Genomic DNA, 24,542 nt, shown 5'->3' on the forward strand with positions numbered 1-24,542 from the left:
AAAAGATGACTTTTGAGTCCACAGATCTCAAGCTGAGTGGGAGCGACGTACAGAGTCTCTAGTAGTCTAGGGACCTGCTGTGGATGCAGGGAGGTAAAAACCAGAATCTGAAGCAGCTGAATTAGCAACAGTGTTAAATGAGAGTACGTAAGGTTCAAATTCGACTCGAGGTTTTATTGAGACAAGTGAACAAGGAATTACAGTAAAAACGAGATGATGACATAAAGACACGAACAACAATTTCTAGTTCAGACCGTGATACTGTAGGACTGAACCTGGAAATGTTTCTCAAGTGGGGGGGAAAAGGAAGACAATATTTGCCCAGACAATAGATTATAAAATACAGAGAAGTGAAACATGCCTGCTTACCATCACCCTGCCATGTGATTAACACTTACTGTATGCTATTGTATGTAATACTGTAAATCGGAAGGGGAGTGCGTGTGTGAGACAATCTGTTGTCATATAGCAAGCTTTGATTACTTCTGGAGTGCCAAAAGTGAAATAGCTGATGAGGCTGGAAATCAACTTTTTATTTATTTATGTTTATTTGCAACAAATGAATAGTTGTTAACACAAATTTATTTAATCGTATTTTTTAAATAGTGATTATAGTTCCAAGCTTACCGGAGTAATTGAGACATAAACATCTCAGATCAAGAAGGTTCCTGGTTTGAATCCTGGCTGAATCCCATGTGGAGCTTACATGTTCACCCTGTGCCTGCCTGGGTTTCTTCCCACAGCCCAACATTACATGCAGGGTAACAGGTGATTAAACTGGCTGTGGATGTGAGGTAGATGACATTATTGAAGTGTTTAGAATAAAGTGCTGCATGAATGTGGGATTAAAATGCCTATATTAATGCAAGTAAATTTAATTATATTACAGTCACATCAGTTTAAAGTGCTGGCTATTAACTATTTGTAGTGCTTTTCTTCATTAAGCGATCGCATTATTTTGAAAAGAAACGAGTCACTGTGCAAGAGAGACGAAGTGAAAAGAGTGTAAAGGTGAATGAGTGCAAGAGTTAAAAAAATAATGTTAAATTGGGGTAAAAATGCAAAGCGTTAAAGTATTTTAAATTGGGTCATCGGAGCCTGTTTGTGCTAGCTGTTACATTTTTTTGAATTGGAAGCGAGAGTGTGAGTCACCCTGCTTAAAAGGAGAAACTGTGTATCGACGATGAATAATAAGAAAAAAAATAAGAGTCATATTCGACAATCTGTAGTTTTACACTGTAAAAAACTGACTTTTACTATTACTGCAGCTTTTGATGTTTGCACTTAAAAAAAAAGGAAAGAAAGAAACAGTTCCAGTACTTGTGTAAAATTTGTCAGCACTTATTACTGCCCTTACTGTAACAAAACTCTGCACAGTTTCTTCTGGTCTTTGGGCTCTTTTATGTACACCACACTGGCTCATTGTCAAGTCATTTAATGGCTCAGATGCTGCATCGCTTTCACTCTCAGTGGTTATAACCACCGCGGCACATTATCAGTGCAGGAATACTATTTTCAGCTTCTCGACTCTCAGTTTAACATGCACACGTTCTAATACTGAGCTCACACGCAGCCACTTTGACTCAAACGGTTCCTCTTTGAAGTGTTTCCCGAGACGCCAACATGGAGACCGTGAGATAGTTGCTGTAGTTGTTATTAGACGGCCGCGCTGAAAGGGGCATTCCAAAGAAAACTGCCCCATTACTGCTGCTAATTTTCCCCTTCAGGTTTCCCAACAGCAGACAAACTGATAGCAAGGGCAAAAAGGTGACTTACAGAAACCATGATCAAGTTTCCTTCGCATTAAGGTGTGAAGATTAACTGCTAAAATAAAAACTTGTGTGCAGTTCGCATGTAGGATTTCGACTTTGATGTTTGCCATACAGTCATTTTAGGGAAAATGGGTAATTTCGAAAAAGGATGTTAAGTTTCAATATCACAAGAAGTATTAGCATCTGCTGTTGTTATTACTGCCGATCACGTGTTTTCAGAACATTTGCGCTCGAAGGGGTTAACTTGACACTCTCATCAGATTAAGCATCTTTAAGTTAACCGTGTTGATAGTGAAACTCACATGAGGGCACATTCAGATTGTCACTAACAAAGGGACAAAATGGCCCATGTGGGTGATGCTGGTGAGGCTTTGCAATTGTTCTTCTGAGGCAGCAAATGTTTTTTAACATGGTGCTGCAAGCTGCATGCTCCAAGGTGTGTGCGTGTGGAGTCCTGGATAATTTCATTTGTGGCCACCAGATGTAATTATTTCAGCCACTACTTCTGAGAAATGTCAGTTTGGCATGGCAGATGCCTACAAAACACTACAATACCCATGAGCCTCAGTCGCTGTTGCCTCAGAGAGGAAATGGTAGAGATATGAAAAGGCTTTCATGCTGCAGTTGAAAATAAAACACAGTGTGATGGTGTTCTCAGTTGTCTAGCAGTTTAACATACATACAAGTACCTGTAGGAGTTTTTTTCATGCTTAACTTCTGTTTCAGCGTTTTTATGTATGCAGATGTGTACCGTACCTTCACCTTTTTAGCACAGCAGCAGACATTTCTGACACATTTCTTAATCTCGCAGGGTTTCAGTTACATCTAAAGTAGTCGCAATGACTCACCTATGAGTGTGTATGGGAAAAAATGCCACTTTGTAACTTTATACCCTTGTTAAGATAGCACATACTTCATTTATCATGTAATTCATATGTTTATAGCAGCCAAACCTTTCAACACAAACTACAACAAAATATTAAAGTGGAAAAAAGAAAGTGCGTGCTTACTATTTCCATAGGATTTAGGGGGTACGTAGCAGCCAGGCACTGCTAATCAAATCCATTTCATCAATCATTAATCGTGACCCAGTGTCAGCATCTCTGTAACAGCGGTTTTGGTAGTTTGCTCCTCTGCAGAAATGTCACAAGACTGTGCAATGCTCAGAAAAACTGTAGAAACTCAAGAGCTACGTTTCAGACTCTAGAGGCTGTTAAATGTTAAAGTTCATGACCGTACAATTAGAAGAAGACTGAATAAGTATGGCTTGTTTGGATGTGTTGCCAGAAAAAAGAACATGGCAGCATGGCTTAGGTTGAATCGACGATGCACTCCTCTGTAGAGTCAAATGTGAGGCCGTCTGTCTGACAGCTAGAACTGGGCCAAAACTCGATCATTCAACAGGACAGTAATCCCAAGGAATGGAGGTGTTGCAACGGCCCAGTCAAAGTCCAGACCTCAGCCTGATTGAAATGCTGTGGCAAGATTTCAGGAGAACTGTACATAAGTGAATGCTTCCAAACTTCAAATAATGATGACTAAACAAATATCTCAGTAAGGTAAAAAGAACATAAGCTACAGTAAAAAAAAAAGAGAGAGAGAGAGTAAAAGTAAAAATAAGTTATTTAACTAAAATATATATTAATATTATCTTTAAGTACATCAAATCTGAATGTGATACAGTAAAATTCATGTAGTTTCATGTAGTGGAACAGTGTAAAAACTATAAAGCATAAGAAAAAGAGAGTAAAAAAAATTGTATTAAAGGTAGAAAAACAGAAAAAAAAGAAGAGTAACACGTAAGTGGCACCCAAAATCTACTTGTACTTGTTGTCTCGGATGACACAAATTGTTGCAAAATGATACAGCACTTTGCCACGCAACAAAAATTCCCCCCTTCCACCCCCCCCCCCCCCCCCCCCCCACCCCCCGACCCTTGTTTTGCTGCCTTTGGTTGCGCGACTGTTATTGTGGCGCAGCAGTTTTTCGTCAGTACGAGCACACTCTGAATGTAAGCCTGATGTTTCCAATAAATGGAATTTACCCCTCATCAAAAACTTCTATATGTTGAACAATCTCTGAAGGGAAGTGGCTGCAAAAGCTCAAAAAGTCCCTTCTTCTTCTTGATATACATACAAAGCGGCGTACTGAGCGCGCTCTGTGGCTACTTTGGCTGGTCAGCTAATCATTACTGTACTGCTGCAAACCAGTTTGAGTCAAGCACTCGCTGCAGCATTTTTAGATATTCTCTGTGAGTGAAGCTTAACTAGTTTAACTAAATACTCAACTGCTTACTTACACTTCATCGTGCACGCAAGGTGAAGTTTGTTCACACAAGCTGTGAATGACATTATTTTAAAAAGAAGCAAGAACAGAGAGAGACCGATGAAGGCTTGCAACTTGAAAACGTCGCCATTAAATACTCGAAAGGTGTGCAGGGGAGGGGAGGATGACAAGGAATGAAGGTGTAATGACGAGGAAAAAAGGATGAAAGGGGTCTTTAATGAAAGAGGGAGAGACGCGAGGGATGGGAAACAGAGAGGCAAAAGGGTCAAGATGGGGTGAGAAGCAGGGCAGAGACAAGCAATAAGAGGAACCCGGACAGTGGGAGGGTGGAGGGCACCAGGGGAGGGATGAGGGACAAGAGGAGAAGGGAGGAAGGGCGTGGTGGGACAGACAGAGGAATGGGAGGAAGGGTTGAGTGGTGAGACAGGTCGACTGACTCAGTCTCGTTCCTGTCATCCAGATTTATAGCGGCTCGGGGTCCCGAAACAGGCCCGGAGCCGCGGCCAAATTACAGTCATCTAGAGCATTCCTCTGCTGCAAACACAGGTTAGCAGCCGGGCCGCGCTAAGTGCTAGGTGCTGCCTGTTGACAAATGACTTCCTTTGAAGGGCACAAAGAGAGAGAGAGAAAGAGAGAGACGGGATATTTTCTGTGTGAGGGCACAGAGTCAAGCAGTCTGTGTTTCTTTTGTTCGAAAACATTTCTGCTAAAAGTAGAGACAAAGAGTGTTTGTTTGGATGCTCGTCTGGGTGTGCGTCTGCCCGTGTCGTTGTGGGTTTTTAAAATGTGGCCGCTTTTACGACAGACCCCGACTTGTGTGGAATAAACCAGTGAAACCGACTGGCATCATTGGTTTCTAGTGGAAGACACAAACACACACACACAGAAAGACAGAGTATGCCACAGTGACCGAGAATACGTGAGTCAGTGTGTTAACGTGTTTAATGCCAGGTTCCTATGCTGCTTACACTGCTAAACCCATCAGACCTGTGGGCTGGGGATGTTCAAACACTGAGAAAACCCTGATTACAATGATGTTAATGTGTGTGTGTCTGTGTGTCCTCCAGGCGTTCACAGGCATCAGTCCCAGGACCTCTCAGGATATTACTCCCTCCCTCCTGGTGGCGTCAGCCAGATCACTCCCTCGATGAGTTGGTGAGTCAAATTAGCCCCTTTCTTAAATCAGATGGGCGATACGTACCTTTGCAACCTTCACCGGTCTGTTAAAGGGATGTCATTCAGGTGCTCACATCAAAGTTCAGACACAGCACAGACTTTCTCTCTGTCTCTCCTTGGTATTCAGACCATTTGTTGTACTTGTGCTTCAGTGCTATGAGACAGTCACACTCTTGAGATTTCTCTTATGGATGGGGAAATAGTGAAAATGCAAGAAATAGTAATTGAGAAAAGTCCTCATCTCGCTGCAGCTGATTTAAGATGTAAAGTCATGGTGTGCGTGTTATCGATATTTGCGTCCCTCTTCCAAACAGTCGTGTTTTATAGCGAGCTTGGCAATTCAGGGACACATGATAGAGATTTACAGATGTAATCTTGTGCGTGCCTGTCTGCTAATGCGACTGCGTTCAGCTCAGACTTGTGTTATGTTCTGTAAACGTTACCAGGTCTGACTTGGTAAAATTGCTGCTGTGGCTATTATGGAAAAGTGACCAGATGTTGAAGCCCTGCACTGGAAAAGAACTGCATGTCTGGCTGTCTGCACAGGACTTTAGTGTCATTCCTAACTAAAAGTGGGACAAAACAATGCCCTACCCTCTGGGTAGGGCATTGGGTTTTTTTCATGTTTTCTATGCTTTGGTGATGTCTGATGGACTTTTTCAGTATTTTCCAGCATCCTATAAACCTATATGTGTGTCAAACCCATTTTACATTGGGTCCCACTTTACTCATAAGTGGGACTGACCAGTGAAACTCATCTTTCTGTCAGTGTAAAGAAGTTTAACTCCACATTTAATCCCTGACATATTTTAGTATAAGAAAAAGAAGTTCAGTTTCAACAGTACAGCTCAGTTTTTCTACAGGATAAAGACATGTGGCTTTGGGTTTCAATTGTAAGAATTGCATGTGTAAAATTACAGAAATTACTGAAAGAATTTCTTTTTTCTTTTTTTCTTCTTTCTGGTAGTTATTTGTTTATCTATTACTTATTTTCTTCTGTGAAGAATAAATAGCTATGAAGAAGCCATACAACTAATAAAAATGCAGTTAAATATATAAACAAAATGTTGCATTTTCCAAAGCCATCCAGTGGGCCAAATTAGAGTCTTTGGCAGGCCGATTCTAGACCCTGGGCCTTATGTTTGGCAGCCTGCTATAGACTAAAATTGTCAAAGAGAAATATCGAAAAGAATTATTAGTTGAAGCCACAAATTAAAGCTACACTATACTTTGCTCCAGCATAGTAATCATAGTAAACTGCATATCTTTTGTGTTTTAAAATGTTGGTCAGAAATATCAAAGATATGTGAATGTCGTCTTTATAGTTTATGCTTCTTAATCCAATCAGTGGTGTTCTTCTGGGCCAGGTTTCCCATCATAAACTTGTAACTAACCCTTAACCCCACCAATGTTCCTCTTTCAGCCTGATTAAAGGAGCCGCAGTGGCCTCCAAACTGTTATCCTCGTTTTTTCCCAAACACTGTTATCATTTCATTGACCTATGCCGATGTGCACACATCACAGGTTCATCTGGTGTCAGCTCAGATAACCCGTTGTCATGGAAGCCACAGCCTTTGATCCTGTTTGTTGAGGGCTTCGACCCGTGGCCTCTGGTTAAAACATAATGAGTGTCGACAGCTGCAAATTTTAAATGAAATGTCAATCAAAGTAATGGTGATTGGCCTCAAGAAAGTCCTCTGCGGCACATTTTCTCTATATATAAAGAAGCGTTTTGTGGTCTTTAAACTGAAGGATGTTTCTATGAAACACGTCTTTAAAGATATCCTGGTGGCTGCAAACATCACAATCGGGTGGGTTCAAAGATTTCCAAACAATGAAGAAAATGTTGGTTTTGGAGTTGTAGCCACTGCACTGTGTTTTTAGTGATAGAATTCCTTAAGTCTGTTTCTCATGGGCTCGGAGCGCAAACAGCGGCGATGCAGAAAGCTACGCTGGACACCTAAAACGGGCACATCTGTTCCATATTCAGTCATCCAGGTTTCCATCCATTCAGAGCTGATTGTGAGCCTCCAATGTCATGCTGGTTGATTGTGAACTTATAATGTCAAACTTCCCATTGATTTATGGATCAACACAAATCCATTTATTCCAACCTACAGCATCTGTGCCTGGACAAATCCCCTCTTAGAATAGTTAAAGGCTTACATCAAATGTCATGGAGATTTGGGATGAAAGCTTAAAAAGTTTTTGTGGGCATTAGCTTACATGTGTGTGTGTTTATTTTTTTTCTTTGTGTTTTCTTTTTTTTCTTTTTTTTTTGTGCTTCTGTAGGACGAGCTGCATGTCCCTAGACGTTTCTCAAGTCTGTGATTTCCGGGGGTTTTATCTTTTTCAGACAAGAGCTCTTCATCATGGACTTTCACAAGTATTACTAACAGTTAATCTCCTTTAACCCAGATTATCTGCTTTGTTTTGGCCCCTTATAGTGTGCTTCTTTGTGGAAGGAGGAGGCGGGGATAACATGGAGAATGAGCAGTTAAATGTCAAACTGTTGTTTTCTGTTCTTTCTCTCTTTTTTTCTTTAAGTCCGTCCCTCCACGACCACCTCCAACCGTCCCTTTAGCCTGCTGGCTGGTTAAATCCATTACATCAGGAATTATAAAATCTTTTACCTCCTGCTGACCAAAGAGTCTTGTTTTAAGCGATGCAGACATTTAAAATCAAAATCGTAAGCTGTTATCAGAGAACAAAAAAATAACAAATAAAAGAATATGAAGAACATGACTAATAGCCTTATTTTCTATCAATGAGCAGCTTAAATTACAAGTATGGAGGTCTGGTTGATGATTGAATGTAATCCAAAACAATTATACTGTACTTACCGACCCTTTAAGAAAGCACCTGAAGTCTTTTTAAGGGGCTTGGCATCAGAGCAGTTGCGGTTTCTTTTGGAGATAAAGCATCAAACTCTCTTGTTGTAGGGACAAATGAAGGCTCGTATGAGGAGTGGGCAATTAGATTAATATTGTATTCATTTAAAACTTCAAGATTGAATCTTGGGAGTCTACTAAAATGGGTTTAGATGCTTTAATGTTGAAGAAAAAACATGGAAAAAAAAACTGTGCCCGCTTGAAACACTGTTTTAGATCTTGGTTCTTTAACGCTTCCCTTTTTAAAAGCCTAGTGTGCACTGGCTGGTCAGCTGACCTGGCAAAAGTGAGTGTATTAGTTGCATACCATAGCTCTTCAAGTGTAGACTCAGCCCTTTAAGAGCTGTAGGCTAACAACCCCCCGGCCCCCTGCAGAGGTTAATACGTCACACATTGGTTTCATGCATTGACATTGTTTCCAAAACCAACCCCATTGTGACCATTTATTCCTCCACCAAGGCGGAGACCAAGTAGCTGTCAGCGAGATCGCATTAAAAAAAACTACTAAGCCGGATTTTATTAAAGTTAATGGAGAGGTGGTGAGTGGGCAAAGGAATAACTGAGTGCATTTTGCAGCAGCTCCAGATCAATTTCTATCAAACTGTAGAAATGGGTATTAACTTGAGTATGCCTCAAGTTTTTAACAGGTTTACAGTCAGATGATTCCTAACAAGCAGTTGAGCTTTTTTTTCCTCTGTGGTTGCAAGGACAATGCAATCAAAAATAAAAGTCACGTGCTTGTTCCTGGGTTTTCAGGTGCAGGTTGGGAGGCAGCTGCTCATTGTTTTGACTGCCAGCATGTTGAAGGAGCTGTTAGGGCTAGGTGTGAACTATCCGAGCTTGTTACATAGTGATGTAAATAAGTCACGAGAAAAGCCCGGACTACAAACAAGGAGCTTCGGGTGGCGCAGCAGCAGTGCTTTCTGTGGCCTCCAAACTTTGCAGAGCACACAAAACAAAGTGGGGGGGAACCCTAAATGCATAACATGGGAACTTAATTTATTTTAATGGCTATGGATTAAAGAGGATTGGACTGACTAGTGGGCTGTTCGACTCATTAGATTCAGCGATATGAAGGAAAAAAGAAAGAAAAGTGGATGGGCCATTTAGTTTGAACCGCTTTTGTCTAAACTGTGTCGTAGCGTGGCCTCAGCTGAAACAGGGTTACAGCCGGAGCTGAGGCCACTAATCTCCGGATCTCGTCCCAGTTTAGGGTTTCTGCTGCCGGGCTTTTCTGAATGTAAACAACCTCTGGAGAACAGATACAGCTGAAACAAAGAGGAAGAGATTAAAAGGAGATAGCAGAGTGTGATGATAATGATGATGATTGCAAAGGTGGTGTAAATGGTAGATGTGGACTGGAGCAAGCGTGCGTGTGCTGACATTCACAAACACCAGGATGAGTCAGTCGAAGGGGAGGATGGTTGCATTTGCTCTCTGGAGGTAGTTTTTTTTTTTTTTTTTTTTGGGGGGGGGGTTTCTACATATCAAAGGCTTTTCCCTACACCCGCTCCCCACCCGCGACCTCCCACGGTGTGAGTATTTGTTTGTGCTCCCAGTAAGTCAAGTATTGACGCACAGCTGTCAACAGTGCTGATCCAGGCTTTCCAGGGGGTGCATCACAGCATCACGACGGGCGTTAAGGATTGCGAATTAACTTTATGTTAGAACCATCAAATAACACACAAGTCCTGAAGTTTATTTTATTTGGGTTTAATTCTGTTTTGTTTGCGTATTCAAATGCAATGCGGTATGAAATGTACATGGGTGACTTGAAGAAATGTATGCCTGAGCACGCACAGAACAATAAAAGAAAAGCTGAATGAGTGTTTGAAAGCATCTCTGCAAAACTTTCCACCAGATTAAGAGACAACTTATATTGATGTTAAAGGATGGGAAAGGCACAGGAATGACAGCAAATTTCAGGGGTAAGGAAGTTTGCTGGGAATTTGGAAGATTATCCAGTGGAATAATGGTTCTGGAAGCATTCCATTAGGTGACCTTAATGAATCTGTTTCCACCTAATTCCTTAATTTAACCATTAAGGGCAACGACAAAAAAACTTTTACCTGTTAAATTAAAATCTTCTGCTCCCGTCTCTTCCCTCTGCTGTGCTGTGGCAGGCAGAGCCAGCCTGTCTATCCTGCCCTGTCCCCATGTGGATTCAGGCAGCCCTACCCCTCCAATCTCCCCAGCGCATCGTCCTACTCCAGGTACCGTAGCCGACTGGCCAGCTTGAGCCAACCCGATCCGAGTTGGGGTTGGGGGGAATAAAAGGGCAACGCTCTGCATCACCAACTCCTGTTTATAGCACATCTCAAACGTCTCAGCAGGCGTTTTCCATTCACCGTGGCAAACTCACGTTCGGGCCGATTTCTTTGGACAGCTTCTGTAAAATGTTCTATTGGAGCCAGTGTGCTGTAAACAGGACCAGTTCAGTGTTTTGCCAAAAACAAGCTGAGTCAAGCCAAGCTAATCGCTGCTGCAGAATATGAAATATCACACACACACAGAGAAATAGAAACAACCATTAGGACAGCTGCTTTATTTTTTCTTTTCGCTGCCCTTAAGCTTTGTTCTGGTTGTAATTGTGTCTTGTCTTTATCTCGCTGTAAAAACTTCAATGTTTTTTAAAAAAAGAGAGTTGTTTTAGTCGTCATTGCAGATGCTTTTCATGTTTGCAAGCACACGCACGGGAAAATTAAGTGTGAACCCACTGTGAGTTTAAGAGGGTTTTTGTGTTGTCAAATTTGCGAACCCTTAAAGATCTCTGCTTGCAACACACAGATGCTTTCTCTTTGTGTTAGTTGCCTAAAATAGGTGAAGAATCCTCATAGCCTGTTGCCAGTGACTCTGGTCTGTTGACAAGAGGCACAGTGTTTAACAACCCAAAATGGAACAATTAGGGACAAATTACTGATAGATATCGCACAACTAACCTGCAAACAGGTAGGAAAATATGAGGGAAATACAAAGCTAGATCACATCATGATTGGTGGAATGCATTTTTACTCCCTACGAGTCAAGGTGTGTGACACACGAAGAAGCGTTTTCCCCTCAGCGCCCACTTCCCCTCTCTCTCTCTCAGTAATGTTTGGTCGCCCTCTAGTGGTGATAAATGATGGCATCACTCTTACACAAAAATAAACTTTAAAGAGCTTCTTTGTCACACTGCAGTCACATTTGTCCCGTGTTCTGTATTGCATTTACTCAGCTGTAGACGCAAGATGAAACACAAACAACACTGATATGAAGCCCAGTGGACTTTCCATGCTTTCAGGCTCACTGCTTACATAAAACTGTCGCTCCTGCTTTGATGCTTACCGCCCTGCCGCCTCCTATCCTCAGTGCATCTCTATGAACTCACCTTTTTTGTCACTCCCCCCCTTTCTCTGTCTTATCCCCCAACCCCCTTTCCTCTGCTTTTTTTTTCTTCTTTTTACCCTGCACCAGGTTTTCTCACTCGCTGATGCTCGGCCCATCGGGCATGCATCCTACAGGGATCCCCCATCCAGCCATAGTGCCCCCTACAGGCAAACAGGAGCACGAGCAGTATGACAGGAGCATGTACGTGTAAGTATACCCCTCGCTCCGTTTTAGGTACATTTATATTCATGGCTCCACCCTTTGTCAAAGTGTAAGAAACTATAAAGTTCTCACAGCCTCATTCCTTCACCCCACGTCTTCATCAGGAAGCCACAGGTGGAGCCCAAGCGGGAGAAGGAGCCCAAGAAGCCGGTCATCAAGAAACCTTTGAACGCCTTCATGCTTTACATGAAGGAGATGAGGGCAAAGGTCATCGCCGAGTGCACATTAAAAGAGAGCGCAGCCATCAATCAGATCCTGGGACGAAGGGTGAGGGACACACACACACACACACACACACGAACACAGGCACACACATTGAAAAGCAGACTAATCCTGTTTCCAGGTCAGTCAGTAATTTCACACATGAGGAACATGAGAGGTAATGTGAACTCTGTTTCCCTCACTTACCAGACTGGTACTTATCTAGCACTTCTCTACTTTACCTGCACACTCACAGCACTTTCTACCACTACACACACACACCAGTCCTCATGGGTGCTGGGAATCGTACCATTGACCTTCCGATTAGTAGATGACTCGTTTTTCCTCAGCCACATCTGCCCCTTATTCTCATGCAGTAGTGCAAAAAAGTAAGAGGAGTTACAGTCTATTGAACCTGGAGTACCCACTCAGGCACAGGGAGAGCATGCAAACTCCACACAGAGGGTTCGAACCAGGAAGTGTCCTCCTGTGAGACGACATTTCAAACCACTGTATCCTCCAAATCCTTACTTGATTATGTTATAAAGAGATGCACTGCCTTTCTTTTGGAAAAATGGAGAGAGGTTTATCATTGTATTAAAGACTTCAATGGCCAGTAGTTAACAAGGTTTAAGAATTACCCTCCTAAATGTAAAACTGTGTCTACGGTACATAACATCATTAGGAGAGTCAAAGGATTTGAGAACAGGCCTGGAAAACTGAGCCTGGGCCCTCGGGCTGCGCTGCATTAAAAACAGAAATGATTCTGCGATTGTTATCACAGTAAAGGCTCAGGAACACTTCAGGAAACCACCGACGGCAGCAAATGCAAATTGACACGCGACGAAGAAACCTTTAAAAACAACATCCAGCTCATCTGTGCCGTAGAAAGAGAAAAACGTCCTGTTGTCATAAAAATCTCCATTATAATTCATTTATAGTGAAAAATGAGCACATATTCCACACAGAAAAATAACATTTAATTTTCTCTTTTTGCACTATTTTCACTTTTTTGTATATTCTCAATAGAAAGAGAGTTTAATGATCAGATCAGTTCAAAGCCATTATCAAAGACTTTATTGCCCAAAACCCAAAAACTGTATAAAGGCACGTCTGTGAAAATACTGACCTTCCTTTTGTTGTGTGTGTTTCCAGTGGCACGCACTGACCCGGGAGGAACAGGCCAAGTACTACGAGTTGGCCAGAAAGGAAAGACAACTGCACATGCAGCTCTACCCAACGTGGTCTGCTAGGGACAACTACGTAAGAACATGTTCTTCTTATTCCTCCCTCCCCTGTGTTCATGAGCCTATTCAGAGTGAGAAGAAAAACAAGCCGATATGACTAATTTCCTGAGCCGTCTGAAAACAAAAGCAGGGATATGCAAAAGCTCTCCCACTTTTTAAAATGGAAAAATAAAGGTGTGCAAGGCAGGGAATGTTGCAGTATCTGCAGTGAACATCATTTTCCATTGTTACTGGTTTACCGCAGTTTACGGAAAACAGTGATTTCTTGTGGCGAGCTCTAAAAATGCACTGAAAACTGTGCTGAATTACACACAAAAAAGAAAATTGGAAGAAAAAAAAATGTCCCCACCCCCTAAAAAAACCATCTAAAACTGCAGTTCTAGTGATGCAAATGGTACTTTCTGAAATAAAATCCTCCCCCTGGATTCTTGGGTCATTGATTTATACCAATCTGAGCTTCCAGATGCATTAAAATAAAAGCCAGGAATCAGCAGAAGCTATTCACGCTTTGTTTTCTGTAAGGAGAAAACCATTTAATCAGAACCTGCTCTCTGGTGTGATTTCTGTGCAAGTGAAAGCAAGAACAGGATCAGTCTCATGAAATCTGTTGTTTCTGACACTCTCAATGCCAGTGTTCTTAAATACAACGAATAAACTTATGTGGTGCATGCATTCTAGTTTCTGGCCTGCTGTGTGCCTTTGACTTCTCAGTTTGCTGTTGAACTCTTGCAGGAGGCGGGCCTTAGCGGGGTCGCAGGGGAAAAGAATAAAGCTGATTGGGTAGGGACACGTCTTATGGTGGATTTATACCTCTGTGGTGGGGGGAAGAAAAAAAAACTAATGTGAGGATTTGCATGAAAGGGGTTGTGGGTATTCCTGTTGCAAAGTTTGCATGCACCTTCCAAAAAAACAAACCAAAACAAAAAATCTGAGTGACTCACCCATGTCAGCCTCCCAGACAGCACGCACGCAGGCGGCGGCAGCCACACGAGCCGATGTGATTGGTCAGTTTTGGATATGGCCTAAGCTTTTGCAGCAGCTACGCCTGCAAGTATGTTAACCTTTTGAAACACTAAATCACACAGAGGTATAAATCAGCCCGTTTGCTCGACTAACAGAGAGCAGGGCTGCATGGCTGGCCTCACTGCCTTAATATACAGCTTCAAAACACAGCACCTTCATTTTTGTAGCAACACAGCAAGACGTCTGTAAAGGAGGTTGTGGATGTTCTGAAAGAAAGACAGCCCTGGTTATGTTTTGCTGTGCCTGCACTCTCTTGCTTCTCTACATGTGATTGGTTACCGAGCTGAACTCTGCAGGCAGGCAGGCAGGCGTGGGAACTTGGTAACACTTTATCTGGACTGTGGTTTCTAACATGTTTGAAACATCTAAACTCGCGCTGCATGTCACACAGATAACAGAGTAGCACAAGAAGATACCCTCGTGACCGCATATGTCAAAATTAAGGGTTGCGAGGCGACCCGGAGAGTGTTATTTCTGCACTCAGAAATTACCCTCATGCTGTTGTAAAGGTGTTGTAAACCAGAGCTTTAATACTGATACTCTGATCGCAGGTGTAGGAGCCGTCGCTGTATGCACGCAGCTTTGAACATTGTCTTCACCTCTTAAACGGCTCTTAAGTGTCACGATTCTAAGCACTGTAATTAAGCATAATCCACACTCTGTGGCTTTTTGATAGGCATACGGTTCAAGTTTGGAGAATTTAAAGGGATAGTTCACCTCAAACTCAAGTATGTGTTTTCCACCGGAGCCCGTTTAGATTGTTTTGGCTTGAGTTGCCCAGATTGCACTTGCTTCCAGGTGTTCAGGGATCAAAAATAGCAAAACCCCGTTTTCGCAAAGGAACTATTTTCTTTTCACTGTCTACATCCGCCAGCTGGAGACAGCTTGCAGATGCTCAGTTTAAAAAAGGGGGTCACCATTAGTGTTTACATCCTGTCGTGCTGTCTGTCGTGAGCACAAAGTTCTCATCACAGGCAGATGCAGTTCTCCTTCTGCACTGTGGATTAGTCTGCAGTTCCATCAAAAGTGCGCAACTCAAATCAGAGCGGTCTAGATGGATAAATAATTAGGGAAAAGAAGTAGATTTTGCCATGAATGCTCCTTTAGTGTAAAAATATTCTTGGGATATATTGTTAGTGACACGACACGCTCCAAAATGCTTTTGAATCGATCACAAAGTCCAGGATTTTAAAGAAAGAGCCTGAAAGGGCCACTTGATGATCAGTCCACAAACTGTTTATAGGTGAAGGACTGAGCTTTAAATATCATCTTTTGCATTTGGAAAATAAATAAATGAGTAAAAACAAACTACCAAGTGTCCTCGCTGCCCTCTGTTCTCCTTCTGAGTTAAAAAAAAACAAACCACTGGACCTACGAGCAAAACAGGAAGAGAAGTTCCACATATCGCCCACACACCTGTGGAGGGTTTCTCCTCCAGTTCCCCCACTCAAAAAAAAAACAAAATACATACACTGCTATACTACATATAGGCTAGTATATGCACACACACACACACACACATACGCCCGCAGACTAAGAAGCTTCAGAATGGTGCACTTGCAAGAGGAGTAACCACATATACAATGCTGACAGCGAGCTGAGGAGGGTTAGACATCGAAGCGTAGGCGGTAGATTTCTGTGCCCACATCCTTCATCGCACCCAAATATGAGGCCTCACTTCACCATCACCGGATCTGTGTGAACAGCTCTGATGTTTACCTCAACAGTCACACATTACAATCAGCCTGGGGACACAGAACAAATGCGAACACGAATATGAAAACAGTTAGGAGTTTACAATGGCTTTAATCTGAATTCACGTTTCCCTCCTTTACTATTAAGGCCTTCAGCTTCTTTACTGTGCAGATTTCAGTTGATAGAAATGCCAGCCGAACACTGTGATTAAAAGTTATCTGAGACACTTGCACGTAACTTTTATCCTGCTTGAGATAAGCCAAATGAACTGGAAAATCTGCTGGTAGTCAGCAGTGCAGTCAAGAGTCCGACTCATTTCATTTCTTTGGCTTTTTTTTTTTGTTTTGTTTTTTTCTCCTCAAACAGGGCAAGAAGAAGAGGAGAAAAAGGGAGAAGCAGCAGGACTCCAACACAGGTAAACCTCTAAATATGGATTTCCTTGCTCTCGTCTGACGGATGGTTAAACGTTTTTTTTAAAAGCCACACGCACAGAAAATGACCAGTGCCAAGACTTCTGGATTTCAGAGAATTCAGTCGAGCTTGAGTTTGCGTTGGCGCTGCGTGCGGCACGGCATCTCGGTGTGCAGGATGTGTCTCAAACGTCACACCACCCACCCACTCTGCTTTCCATGTAACCTCAATTACAAACATTTGAATCCCAGTGTGCAAAACTTTGTGCTGATCTTAGCTGTTCCAAGTTTAAAAAAGAAAGAAAGAAAGTCAGCCATCGTGGCAGAAAGGAAATCAAAAACTCTTATCGCATGACTAGCATTTTCCCTTTTCCACCTCCGCCATGTATGAACAATAACAAGCTTCTCAGCTCTGACCTGTTCGGTTTTGAGAACGCAGACGTGGTAGTTATCCACGTCCCAAGTAAACCACTTGAGTGCTTGTGGTAATACTATAAAAGCTACTACAGCATCGGCACGATGGCATCAAAGGTGAGACGATAAGAGGTTGTAACACTTTTGTGATTGTTTTAAAGAAGGTCGTGGATGTTCGGCGTCTTCATGATGCGCGGCAGCAGATAAAAGAGCCTCGGTCTCCCCTCAGCTCGTGCTAGAGCGACCTGAGTGCTCTGCCTTAACTGGCATGATGCTTCATTTTACCGTGCAGTAACACCAACGTATATTTACTTACAGTATTGTGTAGGTCCAGAGCCATCCCTCGTTTCTTTGTAAGTGGTCTTGAGCAGTAGCTCTCCAGGCTTTCTGAAGGTCTTTTAGTGTTTTTCTTTTCAGTCCAGTACTTGTACCTGAACATTTTCAGAGATTTTTGTTGTTGTTGTTTCTTTTTTATATTTGAAAGATTGATAAATCAGGGTTAAATGGTTTTAACAAAGACACCAAACACAGAGATATTACGCAAAGCTTCATCACAAATGGTGTCAGTGGAAGGATGCCAGTCAAGAAGCCATTCTTAAGGGAGAAGGGGCTGAAGTATATCAGATTATGCAAGAATTGGATTAAAAATCAGTGGGAACAGGTCTTATGGAGTGATGAATCCATCTGTAAAACACAATGGAAACCCTTCATGGTTGGGGGCGACATTTTAGCCAGTGGTGTCGGGATCTTGTCCGAATGGAACTATGTCCAGTTAACCGCCAGATTTTGATCCACTATGCCAGGGGTGTCGAACTTCAGGCCTCAAGGTTGTAAATCTCACCCTGGGTCAACACATCCGAATCAAATGATTAGTTCATTACCAGACCTTTTGGAGAATTTCAAGACATGTTGAGGAGGTAATTTAGCCATTTAATGAGCTGTGTTGGATCAAGGACACATCTAAAACCTGAAGGACACCGGCCCTCGAGGCCTGGAGTTCGACACCTGTGCACTACGCAAAACCAGCTGGAAATTGTCCAATGGGCATGGCAATAATCCCAAACATACTGCAAATGCAGTAAAATCATACAAGGATAGAAAAACACACAGTGAGACACTATTAGCACTATTAGTCATGGATTGGCCTCCACAGAGCCCAGGCCTCAGCTTTATTTAAGCGGTTTGGGATCATCTTGACAGAAGCCAGAAAACATCCAAAGAAGAGCTCTGACCTCCTCAGGAAGCCTGGAGAACTGTTCCTGAAGACTGTTTCAAGAAAGCTTGACTAACAGAGTTCAGGCTGTGTTGAAGAATAAGGGTGATCATACTAAATATTAACTGTGTCTTATAGACTGTATTTTCAAATATGGTTGCACATTTAAGTAAATCTCTGCACGTTTTTCCTGTTTTACATACAAAATATAAAGAAATGAGGGGTGGCTCAAGACTTGTGCACATTAGGGTATTTTCAGCAGATGTTTCAGAAACTGGAAAATATATATTTTTTGGATTTGGGCGTCGTTTTAGAAACTGAAAACCCTTGAAAGGTCCAGTACTAACAGTGTGACAGCACGGCTGCTTCTTCCTCTGTGTGTTAACTGACCCACATGTTTAACTAAGTTGTGTTGGGCGGTTGATCTGCTGGTTGTTAATGTCGCATTGTGCCGTAACCGTCTACTAACAGTTTTACTCGATGGCTTTTTCCGAACAAACGGTGCTTTTGTGCCGCCCTGACGAGCTTGTTTCTCTCTTCGTCTTCTTCTTGTCTGTGTCTTTTGTCGTCTAACCTGTTTCCTCCCCTCTTCCTCTGCTTTTCCTCCTCCCCTTTTCCTGTGCATGCCACGCATTGTGCTCAGACCCGGGCTCTCCTAAGAAATGCCGGGCTCGCTTCGGCCTCAACCAACAAACGGACTGGTGCGGTCCTTGCAGGTGTGTACCAACCATCCACCCCACTCGCTCCGCAGCACCACGCTACGCTCACGACTCCCCCATCTTTCTTCTCACACCGCTCAAGCGCATCGCGTCTCTCTGATGCCGTAGGAGGTAGAGCAGTCTTGGAGGTGGCATCAATCTCATTAATCCCATCAAGCTTGTTTTTTTCTTCTGTTTTCCAGGCCTTTTTTTCAGCCTTTTCATTTGTCCAACAAGTAAACTGCTGAATGAAGACAAGCCCCCTCCCCTATTGTGATTATGCCTGCCAAGACGAGCTCTACCTCCTCGTGTTTGAGGTCTGCATGTCATCTCTCACTAACCTGCTGCTCTGCAAATAGAACCCATACATATGCAGTTAATATATAGCAAACAGCGAAACATGCTAACTTTAGTTAGGCTTCAGTCATGTGTTTACTTGCAGGTAAAAGACATGCAGATTTAGAGGTGTTGCATGAGTTAAAATGTATTTAGAGACATGTTTTCACACCCCGTCACTCCACCCCTATATTTAAGTCTGTAAATATATATATGTGATGTCTCACCCACACCGTCGAGGTTAGTTTGGGTTCTTCAGCACCACTGGCATTATGCCTTGCATAAGCAGGCCCTCTGTAGTTAATGGCTAGAGGTTAAAGGGGAATACCACTCATTAAAATGCTCTCTTTCAAAAAACAACAACAAAAAAACAGTATTATTCACGCAGCTCATTGATAATTAAAATCAGTAATAGCAAACAGACAAATGGTTGAGCAGTATTCCTTCCTTATGTAACTGTAATAGCATCACCGTTTGTCAAAGGTCAAACTTCCACATAATATTTCTTTGAGTGAAGAAGCTCAAACAGATGTTCTGTTTCCAAGGTCGCCATATTGGAATCATTAAAACATGTCGGGAGCCACGTTTCTAAACTCAAGCTGGGAATTTCCCTCTTTTCCCTCTGTCAGCACAGGATTAGTCCGAGGCAGTTGGTGTTTTATAAAAGTAAAAAGAAACTGGGTGCACAGGGATTATTTAGAGATCAGGTACGCCGGCTTCACCGGCTGTTTTATTTATCTGCCAGAGCAGCTCATTTGTCTTCTTTATTTATTTATTTTTAAATCCATTCTCAAAACTGCAGCGCTCTCGGATGCGTTTCTCCCCAGCGAGAGCTGACAAATGGCAGCGGCACAAGATAAATGATCAGAAGCGGGCCCGTCAGCAGCTCGCGCGGCCGGGTTTGAGACGCGCCAGGATTCACGGTGCACGGCAGCCCAACGGCTTTGCTGCAGGAGTCAGGGATCTGTGTGGTTCTGCAGAAAAAGTTTCTACCACCACAGCACTGTAGAAACCCTGTCGTCTTCCCCACCATCACGTCATGGAAATCTGAATGTGTGTGTGTGTGTGTGAGTTTGTTTCGCTTTGAGAGAACAAAGGGGGCTGAATGTGGTTAGAGCAAATCCTTATCACCACAGCTCCACACAAACACACACACACTAGCGCGCTCCCTGCAGCTTTGCATTTTGACGGCATTCTCATGCCCATCTGCTTTCAACTTTCTCCATTCATGCGATGTGGTAACGGGCGCCTTTTGATGGTGAACTCTGACATTTAGAAATCACTTTCTATTGCACTCTTCCTGCCTCTCTCCCTCTCTAAATATGGCCTAGCGCCTTTCCTTGCGGTTAAACCCGGTGACTCATATCATATTCTGGTAATGATCATGGGATCCTGTTAACTGCTTTGATGCTGCACTCAGCGGTACACAAGTCTGCTTTTAAGTATAACACCTCACAAAGCACAGCAGGGTTACTGCTGATTGCCTATTAGACACATGTAATACGTTCGGTTCAGAACAAAAAGAAGTAGAAAACTGAAACTCCAAACTAATCGCTACGCAATTCTAATACTACTTTTGTGGTGCTTAGGTTAAGTGAAAGTGTCAACTCGCAGGCTCTGTGTGTTAAATCTTTAATCAAAGGAGTTCATTCATTCATGCTAATAGCATTAATATAATCACAGGGGTGATTTTTTAAAACTCATTTTAAAGTCGAGTGGTATTCCCTGGTTTCAGCTATCAGGATTTTGTGTGGATGAAAGGATCAACAAGGTTTATAGCCTTTGCATCAACTATAGAAGCAGACATTCACAAGTTTAGCTTAGCATAAAGGTGCGAGAAGAGTTCAAAAAATGAAATCTTTTTAAAGATTTTAACGAGTTGCTTTATTTCACAAAAGGTCCGGTGTCCACAATTCAGATGAGAGTTATTATATTTTGAATTTTTTCATTTAAATTTGATTTATTCGGCTTTTCTTGTTTTGGTTTAGTTTCATTTTAATAGGGATCAGTATTTGTCAGGGGTTAAATCTAAGATGCTCAGAAAAGATATGAAGATTTAGATTCCCTACTATTAATAATTATATGCATCCCTGGTCAGCTGCAACTATCTATTGCCAAGGACCAAAATTAAAGATATTTCCTGCACAACATTGTATCAGATGTTTATCTTTATCTATTTTTTTTTTTTTTTTATTATATCTCAGTTTTTCAAACCTGGGATTAGAGCTGTACTGCTGTCATTCCTATGACATCATATTAGTGTTGCTACAGGACTGTCGTTTCAACTGACCAATAGGGCTTTTCAAGCCTTTCGGATAGAAGGGGCTATTTTAAACTACACTATGTTAAAGCTAAATTAAAAACTTCAACTGAAAACAGAAGTAAAAATACAAAAACAAAAAGAAAATCATGTCTGACTTTTGTGTTTTCTTTTTTTTAAACTTCTCTTTATCAGATTTTATACAGTACTGTTTGAATTTTGTTTTTTAATACAGCACCAAATCACATAACAGTCGCCTCAAGAGAGTAAAGACCGTACAATACTACAGAGAAAAACCCCTAACAATCAGACTCCTCGTGAGCAAGCATTTGGTGACAGTGGGAAGGGAAAAGTCCCTTTTGAAAGGAAGAAAGTTCCCTTACAGTCTGCTCTGCGATTCAGTTCTAATGTAATGCAGTCAACATTTCAATATAAATGACACAATTTCAGAATAGGGGTGCATAAAAGAAGAACGACAAACAACTAAAACAGCAGCACACACACACAAACGAGCATAAACGAAGAAAAATTGGTTATCACAAACCTGGATACAAAGACATTTGTTATGGACATTCCCATGTAAGCAGGGCCCATGTCTTACACAACTAGCGTATTTAAGCTTTCTTAACTTCAAGTAGGTCATGACATCCCTCAGCCATCTCATATGGGAAGGGAACACGAGACCTTTCCAATTTTAAGGATAAGATGACGAGCTAGCAGGAAAGCAAACTTTGCCCTCATTCTCAAATCTCTGTCACTGAAGCTCTCACTATATCCTTACACATCACTGCATTTATTCATTAGTTGTCATTAAACTCCGCCTCACTTTCCACAGTGTGTTTTTTGTCCTGTCTCCGCCCCTTCACCCCTAACCAGTTGGCTGCTCCTCCCTGAGCCTGGTTCTGCCAGAGGTTTCTTCCTGTTAAAAGGGAGTTTTTCCTTCCCACTGTCGCCAACTGCTCGCTCAAAGGCTCTCATTTGATTGTAGGATCTCTGCCTTGTAATATAAAGCACCTTGAGGTGACAGTTGTTGTGATTTGGCTCTATATAAGCAAAACTGAATTAAATAACAGCACGACTGGTCAGCTGCTATTGTCGTCCTGGAGCAACACAGACTGACGCTGTAGTGAGCCAATCTGCATCTGACACTGTTGTGATGCAGATTGCGTGTCTAACAGAAACCACCCTTTTGCCATAAACGCACAGAGACTCACAATGTGCAAATGGTGGCATTTACATTGCTCTGGGACTGACCTCCTTCACGTAGAGACATCCACATACTGCTATTGTTCGCTGTGTCCATTTGTGTCCCTGCTCATTGACCTCAGTGTGAATGTTGCATCTTCACTAAAGCCTGCTGACATTTACCATCCACACTTTATTCACAGATAACTCTCTCTGACTGTTCCTAGGAGGAAAAAGAAGTGCATTCGCTACCTTCAAGGAGGAGGCTGCCCCAGCCCAACTTCTTCAGATTTAAGTGCTATAGACTCTCCCCCGTCCCCTTCTCCCGCCCGACACCGTCTCTTCCAGCACCAGCGGCCCCCCTCCCCGGGCTGCTCCCCGCCGCCCACCTCCCCTTCGGCGCGTCTCCCCTTGTCTCCGCCAGCGTATACACTCTCACACACGCGCTTAACTCCGGAGCAGTCTGCCGGCAAACGCGGGGACCTCCGCACGCTCGCAGCAAAGCACCCCCACGCACACCCGGAACTGTCCAGCAAGCAGACGCACAGCCCGTCAGTGCTGTCGGCCGCCAAGGCCGCAGGACTCTCTCTCAAAGTGCTAACGGAGACCCAGTGATGGCTGTGGTCTGCTCACATCAACAACCCCCGCACTCCTCAGCTTCCTCCAGAGCCGTTACGATCATCCTCATCAGCTGACATCAGTTTTATGTACACCCCCTCCCCCTGAGGTTCATTTGATGTTACAGAAAAAGGAGCAAGTTGAAGGCATCGATCCCTCCCCTACTCCACCCTATCCTCAGTAGGACAGTAGCTGTCTCTTAGTTCAGAGGCTGGATTCTTCAATATCTGCATTTTTACAACGGTCACAAAGTCCTCAAAGAGATCTGTCACGTGACATTACATTAAGCTGACACAAGCCAATTTGAAGGATCCAGCTGCTGAACTGGTGACCAAAAATCCACCAGCTTTAGAACACATAGTAGCGAGCAATGCTAAGGTGCATGCAAAAACAAAACAATAAAAAAAATGATTGCGGTTCTTTGGCTCCACCTGCTGCAGTTAAAACTCAACTGAAGTGATTATCATACCTTATGGATAAGTAACTCCATAGCGATGACAATCTGACATACTTTTACTCTTAAAGCTTCACCATCACATCCATCTCCTGGAAATGTTATCACCCATTTATAAGAACCACAAGAGGGGAGCAAGGACCAACTGCCACCCAACCTGACCAGCAGAACCTCAGATTCCAAGAGGCATGGATTCACTTTCAATAGCTGCCACTTCACAGTCTGACTTTAAGTTTCCCCTTTTTTTCCCCCAAACATTTTTATGAATACTTGTGCAGCTTCTTTGACAAAAAATATATGAATATATATATTTCCAGCAGTTTTAAAAAGAAAATTCTGAAGTTCACATTACTTTTAGGCACTTTCAGGCTGTCAATCTATGGCTTCACCAACTGTTACATTGTTTGTGTTTTTGCATAACTAGTGCTATTTTTTTGTTTGAATCTCATGATTTTTAAGGTCAGGCTTTCTACAGGTGGGAATCCCTCAGAAGAGTGTTGTTGTTTTTTTAAGTCTTGTTTTCCTTTGAACATTTTCCAGCGCAGCAGATTAAACTGAGACCAAATGGGTACTATTATATTGCATTGTGTTGTAAAGTTTTATAATGAAACTTTTATATGGTTTTATGTAAAAAAAAATTTAAAAAAAAAGTTTAAAAAATATTCTTTTAAAAAAAAAGTTAGTTTCTACCATTTCTTAAAGCAATACATTTGTTTGTCTTGTGCAAAGTTTTTTTGTCAAGTGTCATGGTCTTACTCTGCATTTTTTACAGCTAACGTAACAGACATTTTGATTTTCTTAATAAGGCTTTAATTTTTCTTTCTGCTTACAACTTCTAACTCTGTGGACAAACTGTAAGCTGAGTTTTTTGTACAGCAATATAGTTTCCCTCCACCAGAGAGAGCTATTGTGCTAGAAGTAGTTTGCAATAGTGGCAGCGCCTCAAAGATGTCCAGCTTTTTATTTTATTTTTTTCTTTTCTTTTAAATGCCTTTGATGTGTTACTGTGTTTTTGATTGTTGTAATAAAGTGTTTTGACTATCTGGTCCATGATTCCTTGAGATTTAGACCCCCA

At 42.3% G+C, this 24,542-nt stretch overlaps 1 protein-coding gene across 3 annotated transcripts in view; it reads left to right on the top strand.

Moving 5' to 3' along the window:
- Window positions 1-24,470, top strand: part of tcf7 (transcription factor 7) — a 73,898-nt gene extending 49,428 nt beyond the window's left edge. Inside the window, exons 5-13 of one of the 3 annotated variants that reach the window (XM_035905354.2) lie at window positions 5,126-5,213; window positions 10,249-10,338; window positions 11,579-11,698; window positions 11,818-11,980; window positions 13,070-13,177; window positions 13,894-13,941; window positions 16,246-16,294; window positions 18,560-18,632; window positions 22,623-24,470. In XM_035905354.2, coding sequence (XP_035761247.1) covers window positions 5,126-5,213; window positions 10,249-10,338; window positions 11,579-11,698; window positions 11,818-11,980; window positions 13,070-13,177; window positions 13,894-13,941; window positions 16,246-16,294; window positions 18,560-18,632; window positions 22,623-23,010 — 1,127 coding nt within the window. In that variant the 3' untranslated portion in view covers window positions 23,011-24,470. The remainder of the gene's footprint in view (window positions 1-5,125; window positions 5,214-10,248; window positions 10,339-11,578; window positions 11,699-11,817; window positions 11,981-13,069; window positions 13,178-13,893; window positions 13,942-16,245; window positions 16,295-18,559; window positions 18,633-22,622) is intronic. The other 2 variants (XM_035905355.2, XM_035905356.2) reach the window with 2 other exon arrangements.
- The last annotated feature ends 72 nt before the right edge of the window (window positions 24,471-24,542 follow it).

Source organism: Neolamprologus brichardi, chromosome 10, assembly GCF_056152115.1.
Source record: "Neolamprologus brichardi isolate AB-2024 chromosome 10, ASM5615211v1, whole genome shotgun sequence".
Classification (NCBI taxonomy): domain Eukaryota; kingdom Metazoa; phylum Chordata; class Actinopteri; order Cichliformes; family Cichlidae; genus Neolamprologus; species Neolamprologus brichardi.